The 13,226-nt window shown below is 48.8% G+C and overlaps 4 protein-coding genes across 4 annotated transcripts; 1 reads left to right on the forward strand and 3 right to left on the reverse strand.

The window, feature by feature from the left end:
• Window positions 1-4,013: 4,013 nt before the first annotated feature.
• On the forward strand, window positions 4,014-5,047 carry TGAM01_v209663 (aflatoxin B1 aldehyde reductase member 3; the record flags this gene model as incomplete). The annotated part of the gene is made up of 3 exons (XM_018808053.1): window positions 4,014-4,058; window positions 4,134-4,286; window positions 4,367-5,047. 3 exons carry the CDS (start codon window positions 4,014-4,016, stop codon window positions 5,045-5,047), a joined length of 879 nt encoding a protein of 292 aa, XP_018658710.1.
• Window positions 5,048-5,409: 362 nt separating this feature from the next.
• On the reverse strand, window positions 5,410-7,007 carry TGAM01_v209662 (hypothetical protein; the record flags this gene model as incomplete). Its single annotated transcript, XM_018808052.1, has 6 exons — window positions 5,410-5,819; window positions 5,894-6,024; window positions 6,097-6,344; window positions 6,436-6,659; window positions 6,727-6,766; window positions 6,825-7,007. The coding sequence occupies 6 exons, from the start codon at window positions 7,005-7,007 to the stop codon at window positions 5,410-5,412; spliced, it is 1,236 nt and encodes a 411-aa protein (XP_018658709.1).
• Window positions 7,008-9,011: 2,004 nt separating this feature from the next.
• On the reverse strand, window positions 9,012-9,827 carry TGAM01_v209664 (hypothetical protein; the record flags this gene model as incomplete). The annotated part of the gene is made up of 1 exon (XM_018808051.1): window positions 9,012-9,827. The coding sequence occupies one exon, from the start codon at window positions 9,825-9,827 to the stop codon at window positions 9,012-9,014; it is 816 nt and encodes a 271-aa protein (XP_018658708.1).
• Window positions 9,828-10,655: 828 nt separating this feature from the next.
• On the reverse strand, window positions 10,656-12,488 carry TGAM01_v209665 (IMP-specific 5'-nucleotidase 1; the record flags this gene model as incomplete). The annotated part of the gene is made up of 5 exons (XM_018808050.1): window positions 10,656-11,464; window positions 11,592-11,897; window positions 11,997-12,152; window positions 12,314-12,349; window positions 12,464-12,488. The coding sequence occupies 5 exons, from the start codon at window positions 12,486-12,488 to the stop codon at window positions 10,656-10,658; spliced, it is 1,332 nt and encodes a 443-aa protein (XP_018658707.1).
• Window positions 12,489-13,226: the final 738 nt, after the last annotated feature.

Consider the following 13,226-nt stretch of genomic DNA (forward strand, 5'->3'; position numbering starts at 1 on the left):
TCTCCGATCTAGTCGGCCGATCCGTCTGCCGGCCAGTCGCCAGTCGAAGCAAGCAGATTGCAGCCCATACCAAGCGAGATATGGAAACGATACATACGGGAGTAGCATATCCAATGTAGGGCCCCAGAGCAGCCAGTGACGGGAGGGCCAAGAGGCCAGTGTTTAATTATAGCAACTTGATTCAGCCAGCAACGAGTCACGAGCATCATCTCATTTGACATGTAAATTCTCCATGCCGCAATAAGGCACTCGTCAGCAACAAGCGAAAATAGCGTTCGCCATCAGGTTATCATCTTCGCTGCAAGGTTCCACATATTTACTGCCATGCTATGGAAATGCTAGCAAGACTTCTTACTGCGGCTTATACCAAGTACGGCCAAACGCTATCATCTACCTCTCAAAAGGACTGCAGGAAGCCTGCGCTAGTCTTGGAAGCGACGCGGACGACGATGCTCCGCTGTGAATGCTGCCCCCGTGGGAAGGAGAGTAGACCGCGAGTGGGTGGTCAAAGATGGATGGAAGAGCACATTAGCTACTCAGCTGGCCAATTTGCTCAAAATTCGAGCCACACTGTTGGTTCCTTCCACCTCGGTCTACCAACTTGCAGCCTACACATACGCATCTGACGCTATTCCTCATGCTCTCTCGTCTACGATTTATTGATGCGTGCACGGGTTTCCAAGTTTGAAATCCGCCTTCAATATTCTGTGAAGCTACTCCGTACTTTCGCTTGAGTATAGCCGGCTCAACCAGCGCCCTGTCAAGCCGTCAAAGAAGCCATCGGCTCCAACTAGGAACCCACTGTTGGTTTTCGACAGAGACATTATTGAAAACCGATGAGAAGCGACGGTCTCCATGGATGAAAGCAACTGAGAAGCGGCTCCGTTGCTGCTGTAATGTGGACCCGACTTTGATCTCTCCATTCTTAGGAGCCTCAGAGATACTTCAAATCACCAGTGCCATGAGCATCGCAGCAACTACCCGTGGAGAACAAGCAAGATCAAAAGACCATTCTCGTCTGAAACAATTCACCCAAGTATCCTATACTTTGTTCTCTGCTCAAATGTACCCAGCCCGACAATGAGCTCCATCGTTGTTCGAAGTGCTATGAAGGGAGAGTGGTGTCTTATCCTTCTGTGCCGCCCCAGCTGGCTTGTTGCGGATGCCATTAGATCTCGATTTGGTTGAATTACATTTGAGTCCGAAACATTAAGCCGCCCAAATGGCCCCAATTTACCAGCCAACTCCATCTTGTCAAGGTTATTTAGCAAGCAATTTTTCGCTCCTGTTCGAGGGCGATCTTTGCCTTGACGACCAAAACCCACAACGTTACATAAAAATGAAGTTGGATGTTGCTTGGTATTCTGCAGCAGAAAGGGCTGCAATGACGCAATGAGTAGGCACTCCAGCTATCCTGACAAAGGCAACATGCTTGAATCAGACTGCTTTGAGCATGCAACACTGGCGATTGTATTGCTGGCCTGACCTAAGAGACCGGGGGAGAAAAAAAGACAAGAAGAGACACTTCATTGGAAGATCTAGCAATGTCCTCATTCGGATGTCTCTTGTGGAACAAATCAGCAGCGCCTGCATGGCTACCAGTATCTCAGCTTGCAGTACTAGCAGCAACATCTGCCGGTCCACCTTTGGCAACACTCAAAAAGTATGCTTAAATCGCCACGCCACATTTCCGTCTCGGTGAGACGTTAATCCTCGGCTTGGTTTTAAGACATCCGGCCGTGTGTGAGACAGCTTGCCTGGTCCAGGGCTCTGGTCCAATCTGCTCTAGAAGGGCGATTCGCCTTGCTCTCAAGCAAAGTTACGAGTCCGAGACAATTCGCACCACACGAGTCTCTTTTTGACTGCGGCAAGCTATATCGCCAAGCCTCCTGCCAAGAAATTAGGGATGATTGACGAGATGAGTTTTTCTTAGTTGAAGGCGTACATGCATACCCTTAGACTTAAAGACGGCCGTTCTGGAATCTGCTAGATCGACATAGTGCTGTCCTACATCATGGATTAAGAGCCAGTGTCACAGTCTTGAGAATATGCCGTGCCCAGGAGCTAAAAGCACAAGAGCTTTACAGGCATGCAGGATCTTGGCCTTCAATTTTTAACGGCTGCTACGCCCTCCCTTCCACCCAACATTTAAGCTTTCACACCGACTCGCCTACGCGCATGTCTCATTGAGCGAGAAGATGGCTGGGTCGCGGCACAAGAAAGACGCCAAGACGCCCACGATCAACAGTCATACTAAAGATTAGGACTTCTGCCAGATGCATGCAATAGTAATCAGCCGGACTGGTTTCTCTTGTTTGGTTCGTCGAGGCCCCTATCATACTGTACGCTTGACGCGTGTTGGCGACGGGCGTCTAACTATCAAGTGCGCGTAGTATAGATAATACCCGTCGCCCAATGACAAGTTCTGGAACTTTGTTTCCACCACGCTCGGACACCGAGCATCTACTTGATCGACCTTTTGTTCGGAAGACCTGAAGCTAAGAATTTTGGGTACCACGAAGTTGTGAGCAGCCAGCTTGACTGATCCTTCGGTGCTCCTTCGATCGATCCATGGAGATTGGCGCGTGCCAAGATATTCAAATCTGTAACGTGACAAAGGATTAGATACCGCCTGCTGCTTCTCAATAGAAATGTCTTGCCAAGCGGCCGGAAGTATCTTGGCATACCGAAATGCGGCAGCTTGTTGAGAGCGATACCTAGCGATACCTAGCGATACCTGAAGATAAGCATTCCACGTCGAAGACAGTGTGCTTGTGCAACACCGTAACGGCTGTCTATTATTCGCTGATGGAGCGCTGATGAGTGATGGGTGCGCTGAATACCATTGCGGATTCAACGTATCGTTTTCATAAAATGTGGTTGTGAACACAAAGGTGTCTAGTGACCGGGGTTTCAATTCTGCGCATGAGCCTGCCGGGAAAGCATCTGAACAGACAGGAGCCTGAAATTCCAGCCCATAAGGGCACAAGCTACGAGTTCCAGGCCTTTTAGTCTTTGTGACTTGAGCTTGTCCAACACCCACTTACTTTGTGAGAGCTGAGACTCAGTGTAACGACCCCAATGGCGACCATCAGCATATACCTGGAATTTTCATGCTGACAAAGCAGACGGGAGCGCTTTCGAAATCTCTCAGAACTGTGCAGTGGCTATAGTTCAATCCAAGGGGTTGATATTCCAGAGTGAATAGCATAATCGGCTGATTTTTTTTTTTTTATGCCTGAAGCGATTATCTCTCATTAGCGGGCTCACCAAAAGTATCCAGGAGTGGTATTCAACTCAGATTCAAGGGGCAGTTTGGACGATAAAGAGCGACGAGAAGAAGACATCATCAGTCTTTCCCCGAAGCACGAGCTCTTTTGACACTTCTTCTTGATCTTGCACATAGCTCCGGGCATTATTAATAACGATTGTGCCGCATTACTAGTGGTGGGATTATAAATGCATCTTGCCGCCAACAGATGGAGTAGTAGCGGACGCGGCGCGGCGCGGCGGGGCCTTTGACGGAGATTTTTCCACGGCCCGCCATCAAAGCTACACTCAGCCTCATATCACGCTGGTACCTGGAGGCAGATGGCGGGAAGCTTCCCGGCGGCCGGGAAATGGCAACTGAATTTCGGGATGATTGCCAATGCAGCGGCTCTAGCTCGCCCCGACGCCGTGTTGAAATTGGTGCCGGAGATAATGACTTCCATGGAGGCTACCAGTATGGCTTCCATCGAGGCTATTATTATGGCTTTTATGGATATTACCAGTCTTTGCGGCTCTGTGTAATGAAATATATATAGTTCAGCATCTGAGCATGCTGCTTTTTTTTTTGTTTGAGCACCTTCCACTATCGTCTCTTTACAAGCAGCCTGACACAACTAAAACTCTTGGAAATTCTGACTACCTATCAATCCAACATGTCTGAAGACTCATATGTTTCCCTAACCATAGGAACTCACACGTGGGCTCCAAATGATGGGGAAAAGATACAAGACATCATCTCCATCATGCGAGCTCACAACATCAAAACTCTAGACTCGGCTAGGTTATACGTGAGTCTCCTATCGAATGGGGACATGCCATCTCACCATTTGGTGTCTCTCTAATTGACCGTTGTTTTGAAACAGGGTGGCGGAGCATCGGAGACAGCCATTGGAAACTTGCATCTGGGTCCAGACTTCGCTGTTGATACCAAAGTGCCAACAGGTTTTGCCAAAGGCCAAGCCGACAAGATTGAGCAATCAGCCTACGAGAGCTTGGCTACGCTCCAGACGAAACAAGTACGGCCACTGCCTCAAATACCCTCCATTTTATCGTCGCCTAGCCTTGCTAACGATATATATTTCTATGTATTCTATAGGTTAGGACCTACTTTTTCCATGGCCCAGATGAGACTGTTCCGTTCGAGAAGCAAATGGAAGCCATCCAGAAACTCTATCTCCAAGGCAGCTTTCAGCGCTTTGGCATCTCCAACTTTACCCTCGAGCAGGTTCTCCGCCTCTACAACATTGCCAAAGAAAAAGGCTACGTTCTGCCATCTGTTTACCAGTGCAGCTACAGCATCGCCTCTCGCCATAACGAGGCTGATCTATTCCCCACGCTCCGCAAGCTGGGCTTCTCCATCCAGGCATATTCTCCCATGGCGGGCGGATTCCTGGCCAAAACGCCAGAGTACATTGAACAAGGCCAAGGTAGCTGGAATCCCAACACCCCCACTGGAAAATTCCAACGCGACCTTTTTTACAAGCCATCGTATATGAAAATGCTCGCAGAGTTTGGAGCCTTGTCAGAGAAGTCGGGCGTCAGCCGCGCGGGCTTGGCGTACAGATGGGTGAGGCACCATTCTATTTTGAAGAAAGCAATGGGTGATGAGATGATTATTGGTGCCTCCACTTCGGATCAGCTAGCAGACACGATGAAAGAATTAGGAGGTGGGCCTTTGGAACCGTGGATCGTCCAGCGCATGGAAGAGCTTTGGGAGATGATCAAGCACGAAGCGCCAGTTGACAACTTGAAGTCGTTTCAAAACATTTTTGGATAATTCTAAGGTGGCAGAAGAAAAAAGTGGGTATCTCATTTGAAATGATACAGTGGCTATCTGGTATTGTAGCTAGAAAGAGCTGGAAGAGCTGAAATTCCTTGGCAATTGAACTTAATGAGAAGATTTCATGCTTTAGTTACGTGCACCAATAGCCACCGGACCATTGCCATAATAATATTCCTAGATCGTCTTGGGAGACTGTGCGAGTAGATCGCTACTAGTTCGCCTTGGCAATTAAAGTCGTAGAATGCATTGGACAAATCGTGTCATTAATAGAGGATATCGTAGCGGGTACACAATTGCAAGTGCTTGTGTACAAATATGTACGGCGAATGAATCATGCAAGGGCTCATGGCCTTCATTTAAACGTCTTGGTGCTGCTGAGCCTCTTGATGTTGTAGATGAAACTCTCGGGTAACGACTATGCCGCTGGGCTCGACAGGACCTCTCGGTGGAGAGACGTTGCCAAGTTCAATCTGCGAGTCTTCTTGCCTCTCCTTAACAGGGATGCTACGCTCTGAGCCATCGTCCGTGAGGTGTGCAAAAGGGTGTTCGTCTGTCTCGTGTGTGTGGCTGTACGCTCGAGAATGAGACGTTGTCGTAACAAATCGGCCATCACCCTGCCAAGGCCGGGCGCCATCTTTTTGATAGTAGCTCATTCTGAGGGTTCCTCGGGTTCCACTGGACGGCTGTTTCTTGGATGGGACAGATGAGAGACTGAAAATGCCAAAGGTGAATTTGCTGAGAATCGGCCGCAAGAAAGGTAGGCAAGCTAATTGCAGAGAAAGAGAGTCAGAAGTTATCACCCAGAGGCTTAGAAGATCCCGCTAGATGGCGCATGCTTACCACAAAAGATGGCTGTGTTTCCTTCCACGACAGACCACAAAGCGATATTGACAAAGTTCCAGGTAATATCTGGACTGGTCAAATTCCCTTGGAGTAAATAGTGAAGGCGAACAATGGAGACGATCGTAACGCTGGCCAAGTAGTTAGAATTACCGATGCTTGTGACGCTGACAACAAACAAAATGGGTCTATTGGCGACTTACAAAAGTCCAACGCAGAAAATACCAGCAAGAGCCCACTTTTGTCCCCTGGGAAGCTGCAGCGTTGTGATGTACGGAAGAGGTAACAGCAATATCAAAATATCGGTAACAATTGTCGGGATTGCATTTCCGTAGAAGAACTTGACCGAGTCTACTGTGCATTTGTAGTCGTCTGGCTGTAATGGGTGCGTCGGGTTGAAACGCTCCCACCACGCACTGGTAGGTTGACATTGCAAAATTGTAACGAGGATCTGTAAAAGAAGAGTGAGTAAGTAAGCAAGTGGACAAGTTTTTTTTTTTTTTTTGTTTTTAAAAAAAAAAACATGTGAATTGAATACTTACGACACCAATAGCCCACATCAGCACAATCACAGCAAGTGTGAATATAGGCAACTTGACTGAACTTCGGATCTTGAAAGAGCGATAATAAAAGGCGAGAATAGACCATTTGACGCATGCAATAGTCACAAAATATCCTAATTCGGCGATGAATAATCCCACTGCCCAGGCATATTGGGCATCTGGCGGACCGGCCCAGACATGTCTGCCCAAACCACGGCTCACGGCTAGAATAGAGTCAATATTACGGTTTATTCTCTGGGGTTAGAGAATCGGATCTCGAAATCTACTGACCATATACGCCCATCCCGAAGACGTGGGCACATGAAGGAATCTAAAAAAAGAGCGCTGTTAGTCTTATTTCCACACCCTCAGTTTTAGAAAACCCGCACCAATGCCGCAATAATGAGCCAGTCATCTATCCATAGATCGATATTTTTCAAACGACGGCTGACGATGCGGAGCCCAACGACGAGAACCGCCATACACCAGGTGACAATCGAGGTAACCATGATGGAAGCCCTCCTATCGTCGTCGAGATTGATCCCGGAAGGCGCCGGAGGAAGAGAGGCCATGGCTTGTGTATGCAGCTTGGTAGACGCTGCTGTCAAATTGTTGGAGAAGAAGTAAAGGAGTGGCTATCAGAGTCGACGGCCTTCCGGTCGCAACAGACTCTGAGAAAGAAACGAATGTGAGATTGTTTGAAGAAGAAGTAGAGTCCTATGCCATGCTCCTAGGAACTATACCACCATATGAGAACGACAAGAAACGATTCTAGCCTCGGATGATATAACTTCTTACCGGTAGAAGCCAAACTTAGTCGTGCATATGGACCTGGACCAACAGCACAGAACAGGGAATCATCGACTGAAGTGCGTTTTTAGCAGCTCCAGATGGTTAGGTCGGCAAATCTATAACAAGGGCTCACCTCACTGGTGGATCGAGAGCCTAAAGCTGGTGGACGCCACCGCGAAGACAAAAAAAAAGCCACAATGTAATGGTTCGGTGGTTCGAGGATTTAAAGCCGTCTCGTCGGCCTCACTACTACCGAATTATCTTCAATTTCTCCCCCCACTCACGAGCGGCACCTGTCGTGAGCCGCTCTAGTTTGATCAATCAAAATCCCGACTGAGCCAGGGCGCAAGGTGAAGCCATGTGGTTGGCCTGCCGATCTTGCTGAAGAGCCCGCCTGAGAAAGGGACGCCTAAGCTGCTACGAGCTGGGAGAACCACCCGCTAAACTTCAGATTGGCATAGCTGGAATTAGCATCGGCAGAGGTCCAGCCCATTGGGCCTATTAGCACGGCTAGCAGGGGTTTCTGGAGCCCGACCCGTCAGTTCAGCTGCGGGCAGGGATGTTGGAGATGCCGATTGATTGCATGGAAGCGCACGTACCTTACAGGGATTGCAGGTGACAAATCGGTCTTGTTTTGTGCCCTTTTTCTTGCCTCTTGTTAGAAGAGAGATGGAGAAGAGTGGTGATGCTGATGAAATATCTGGAGATTGCTTTTAGGGTTATCAGGTTAGCTGTCCCTTGCCACTGCCATCTCCAACCAAAGCTGCACGTGACGGTCTGTTTGATATACCTCCCAATCGTTCAAAGAGACATACTGCAACTATATCACGTGAAGTGTTTCTCGGCAGTTACTAGGCCATTTATTCAGATTCTAGTTTTTCTAGCAGTTTGTATTAGCAAATATCTCGGTTTCAAATCGTCAAACGAGCATCTAGCAAGACAATAGTTGATGCTGCTAAAGTAGTGCGAACAGCTTCCCAAGGAAAATATAGAAAAAGAGAAAAAAAAAAATCTCCATCCTGGCCGCAAACTACTGGCTTATGCCCGACTCATGCGCTCCATCTCGTATCCACCGCAGATCGAGGACTGCTCTGCTTTTGCATGTCTTCTCAACCGCAGTCCCGAGGCAGCACTCCACAAGGTTGAGGAGGGGAATGGGCGGAATGGGAAAGCAGAGAGAGTCAAAATAAAATTCCGCCGTGGGGACATGGAGTCGTAATGGCCGATACGAGGGGCAGAAGCGGCCGACGGTGCGGGCTAATTAATCTCAACGTCCGCGCGAAAATGAGCTTGCGGTGAAAACTGTCAGGTGAGGTAGCGGTTATGGTAGGTCGTTGCGAGTAATGAGAAACAGAACGTTTTCGGGAAGGATGGCCAGGTTCAACGGTCGGACTAGGAGCAATGCAGAGGCGTTCCGCCGATCGCAGTGATTCCCCAGACGTGCGGGACTCGAAATAGAGCCTGGGAGGCGCATTTGGCAGCGGCGATCTGCAGATACCTCTTATTAGCGACCACAAGATGTTATCATGCGGAATATGACGATATAAGAGCGACTCAGACCTATGAAGCGAGCATGACAAATGATGCAGAACCTAGGTGCATGATATTGACAATATTATATCGAAAATAAGATGGATATCGTAAAGACGACTGCAAAGACAGAGATACAAGGTAAACAGAAATAGACATACAAGAACACAATGAGAAAGCATAGTGACTCTAACATTGATAACACGACTTAGTATTACCAGTGCGGCTGGTAATAGAAGACCCCAGCATCATGGCTAGCCCGTCTTCTTCTTGTTCTTCCCATCACCTTCCGCCATATCCCTCTTCCTATTATCTGTCTTATTATCCTGCCCCCCATCATCTTCCGCCTTATATTGAGAGTCGCCAGTCTTGTTTCTAGGCGGGCCAGCCTTCCAGTGGCCGAGCATCTGGCCATTCGCCAATACAGGAAGCGGCTGTGCCTTCCAGGCAATATGCGATGCCAAGTTAGACGAAGCGCAAACCCGCTTTCCAGCGTAGGCCCTTCCATACTCCATCATTCTCTTGCTCATCTGTACGTGCGAGCCTTTTCCTTGTCCGCACTTTTTATCCATGATTTCCTCTGCCTCGTTCCACTCGTGTCGGTGGCAGGGCCTCTGGACGCTGTACGTGCAAACGTACACCATAACATCGCCGACGATGGAGAAGTGAGCGCCGTGAAATGGGACTTTGAAATTCTGGCAATAGTCCCAGAGGTTGTCGACGGCGCTGCGGTATTCAGTGCTGTTGAGCAGTATGTCACGATCCTTGTGGCACGAATGTCTGTTGGCGTGTATGGGCACCGAATAATCGTCCACCGTATGCGGGCCGGGTTTCTCGTAGAAGTCGCCCTGGCCGGGCGGACTTTTCCATCTCCGAGGAGACAAGTGACCGGATGGGACAGCTGGTGGGATAGTTGTCGGGGCTTCGAGGGTAGGGCCTTGTACGGCAACGGCTTGGTAGATGCCATCGGGAAGTCCTTGTTCCACTGCGATTCCTTCCTGTGATTGTGATGCTGTGGCAGCACAAGCTATCACCGAGAGAAGCAAGACGAGGAACCTAAATAAGACCATCTCGACACTATAAAAAATGGCAGCAGGTTGAACAAGGTAACACGAAATCAAAAGAAAATAAAAGAAAAGATAAAAGGGTATCAAGCTCGTAAGAACTGTCGTCAGTGTTGATGATAGACAAGGCGAATATTTATGTTCTTCCGGTCGAAGACTTCGTATACTTGGGGAGAGCAAGTTGGGGCCTTCCATAGGCACGGCCATTTATACCTTGATGTAGGTGCCAGGGATATCCACTCAACTTCAAGGTTCAGGACAGAGTTTTGTGACCTGGAATTTACTCCATGGTTCAAAGCCATCTGCATAGGTTCGTAACTTTTGCCTCTTGTTACACGCAGTTGTAACTTAGATACACCAAAAAAAGGTGCAGAGTTGGCTCTCGTGGCTTGGAACTTACCGTATAGACTCTGAGTCATAAACATATACACGCGTAGTAATACATTAAAGGCAAGCCAAGTATCCAGTCGGCCTCATAATCTCCATGTAGAGCCGTGGCGCAGAACCTTATTCGTCAAACCGCAAAAGATAATCTGCCGAGAGTCAGTATTACCCAGAACTCCGACGATGGGGTAGAGGAGAATATATAAAGAATAAAGGATATGTTTAAAACACTAGCTGCAATGTCTAAGGATAATCACACTCGCAACAAGGGCAATCAAATAGCATCCAAGACCGTCGACGCAAGACTCTGATACCCATGACGCCTCCAGCAATGACTTGTAGAGTACCCGAAAACACAGATAGCTAAGAAAATACTTTCTCATTAGAACATTACGCTTCTCGCACACAAAATGCACCGCTGTTGAACCCTAACAAGCTCGCGAGATAGTCTCATGAAAGCTTCTTCTGCATAAAATCCGCCAGCTCATCCAGCAGCTCCACCGTCTCCGCTGGGCTTGCGATCCAGGCTGTTGTTCCCACACTCCTTGCTTTGAAGTCGTTGGATCCGGCGCTCAGAAACTGGTCTCCCACGTGCAGTGTATTCTCGCCCCTGATTGCCGTCAGCGCCGCGTCAGCTCCAGTGGTGCCCCCGTTGCGTCTTCCGAACCACTGTTGACAGACAGTCACGCCCCAGCTCTTGTCACCAATGTCGACAAAGACATCGCGGCCACCGTTGAAGGCGCAGAACGGAACTCCGCGGCGTCCCTGCGCGCTTTGGCCAGCCTGTTGAGAAGGCGAGCCCAAGGCACTGAGCTCCAGGATACGCTGTACCACCAATACAGTCTCTTCCAGGCTCTCCCGAGCAATTTGTATCTCAGGAGGGTTGGGGACGATTCCCACGGCGCGGTCTTTTCGAACAATGAGGGCGGGAAGATTCATCGTGCGAATACAGTCTCGAAGAGCCGATTCTGCCACGTCCAGGAGTACATTGATGTCTGCCTCTGACCAGGCCGCCATGTCTGGAGTGAGCCACTCTGGGCGAGGGACAGGCGCTAGGCGATAGGGCGAAGATGGCTCGTATTCGAAGAGATAGTTGGATTCTCCTCCCATGATGACGATGTTTTGCTTCTGCACAGGGTCGAGATCTGTAGAAGTGGCGATGGCGTCAAGGAGGCCGTGGAGGCGGTCGTAGTATCGTTCAGCGGTGGTATACCCAGCTGCGGTAACGATGCCAATTTTGATATTTTTGCGCAAAAGATCTGTAACCATGTTAGCGATTTCACAGAGTACGTATCTCTACTATTATTCCCTTTTCCACCTCGCGAGTAATGTCAAACGGCGAAGAATGAGAGAACAGAAGAGTAAGATTTTGAAGGTGTTTCATACCGAGCAGACGTGGAATAACGGGACTTGTTGGTTCCAAACTCTGTCCGTCATCGTACAGTGTCACATCACCATCAAACGTTGCCAGCTGGAGGGTGCCGCCCGTAACAGCCATAATCTGCGCCGAATTCAGAACCAGACGAACATCGTTGAAAGAAGGCGCCACATAGCGTCTTGACGAGATGTACCGCTTCCGATCCTGGTACTTGAAAGCTGCTTCCAAAGGTAGCCGCGTGAAGAATGGCCCCGCGGTGGGAACCAGCATTCCAAGCTTGGAGGGGAAGATACGATCTTGGTTTTGGCGGGCGACTGTTGTTTTCTTCCAGTTAGCCACTATGCGACGAGGAAAAGAAAGCGAAAAAGAGAGAATAAAGGTAAAAAATGCAACTGAGCGGTGAATACACCTACTGTGGTCGTCAATCATCAATTCAACGTCTCGCATAATCTCTGCGTAGCGTCTGTGGGCCTCTTCAGCCATCTTGGCCACGTTGGTGTCATCGCCAAAAACTCCCGTTGGCTGGGAGTAGAGCACAAACGGCACGGCCAAGAGTCCCTTGACCCATTCTGAACGAATTTTAAAAAGATCAAACATTAGCTGATTGCTTCATTCAAAGGTGCCCAAGCCTGTCGCCATTGGAAATATTTGATTTTGGAGTCATGGCTCCAAGACCGATGGGTCGGTGCAGCCAGGCCAGCGACTATTTCGCACTTTGAAGACAACATACCGATGAACTGGTCCCGTCTATGGGTCTTGAGGGCATCTTGATATTTAAATTAGTCACATAGTCCAAAAGTCAGACGGCGGAGATGGCATCGCTCCTCTCACTCTCTACAAATCTTGAGATGGACGAGGGGCACCAATTGGGCAGACTTACACTCGACGCGGTATCGGGTTGTCATAATTAGACGTCGGTAGCTTCGTTCTCTCCAGCCAATTGGATTCTATAGAAGAAGTGTAAAGTAATAGAGGCAGAAGGAAGAGTCTAGAGTAAACGAGAAACGAAAACGAAGCAAAAGCAGGATGATGTTGATGGTGAAAAACAGTGGAAAGAGTAAGGACAAAATAAGGTTGAACTGCTCGTTGTTGTCACGACGTCAATCGGATTGGGCTCCGGCCGGCGGTGCCCCAGCTTTAGGTAATACCAACCTGAATCTATACATGTAGCAAGCAAAGCCCCCCTAGAAACCGGCCCGGAGAGGGGCACAGACGCGTTGCTAAACCAATTGGCTGCTGAGGTTGCTGTGTAGCATAGCAAATAGTGAGTGCCCGTGCTCTTTTAGTGGCCTCTTGTAACGACCTGTAGCGGGGTGACTGCACTAAGCAGCCTATCGGTCAGCGCCGCACGCCGAAGCCTTAATCGATAACGCGCAATAGACAAGGGGGAGCAAGCGACGTCGCGATTTGATTTTCTGAGCTTAGCACCGATATAGAGAAACTCTGATTGTCATGTTCACATGCGGTCTGATGACGCTGTCCAAATGCCCGACTAGTTAATTTCAAATATACAAGCACATAAAGATATATGTCTATGGGTGTGTTGTATCTCTCTTTTTTTTTGTCACTATACTAATGGTACTACATACTGCCTACACATTGTGCTCTCTTTCTGTATAGCCCGCACCCAGCTGTACATCAAC

This window comes from Trichoderma gamsii, assembly GCF_001481775.2.
Source record: "Trichoderma gamsii strain T6085 chromosome Unknown Scaffold_49.2, whole genome shotgun sequence".
NCBI classification, from domain to species: Eukaryota; Fungi; Ascomycota; class Sordariomycetes; order Hypocreales; family Hypocreaceae; genus Trichoderma; species Trichoderma gamsii.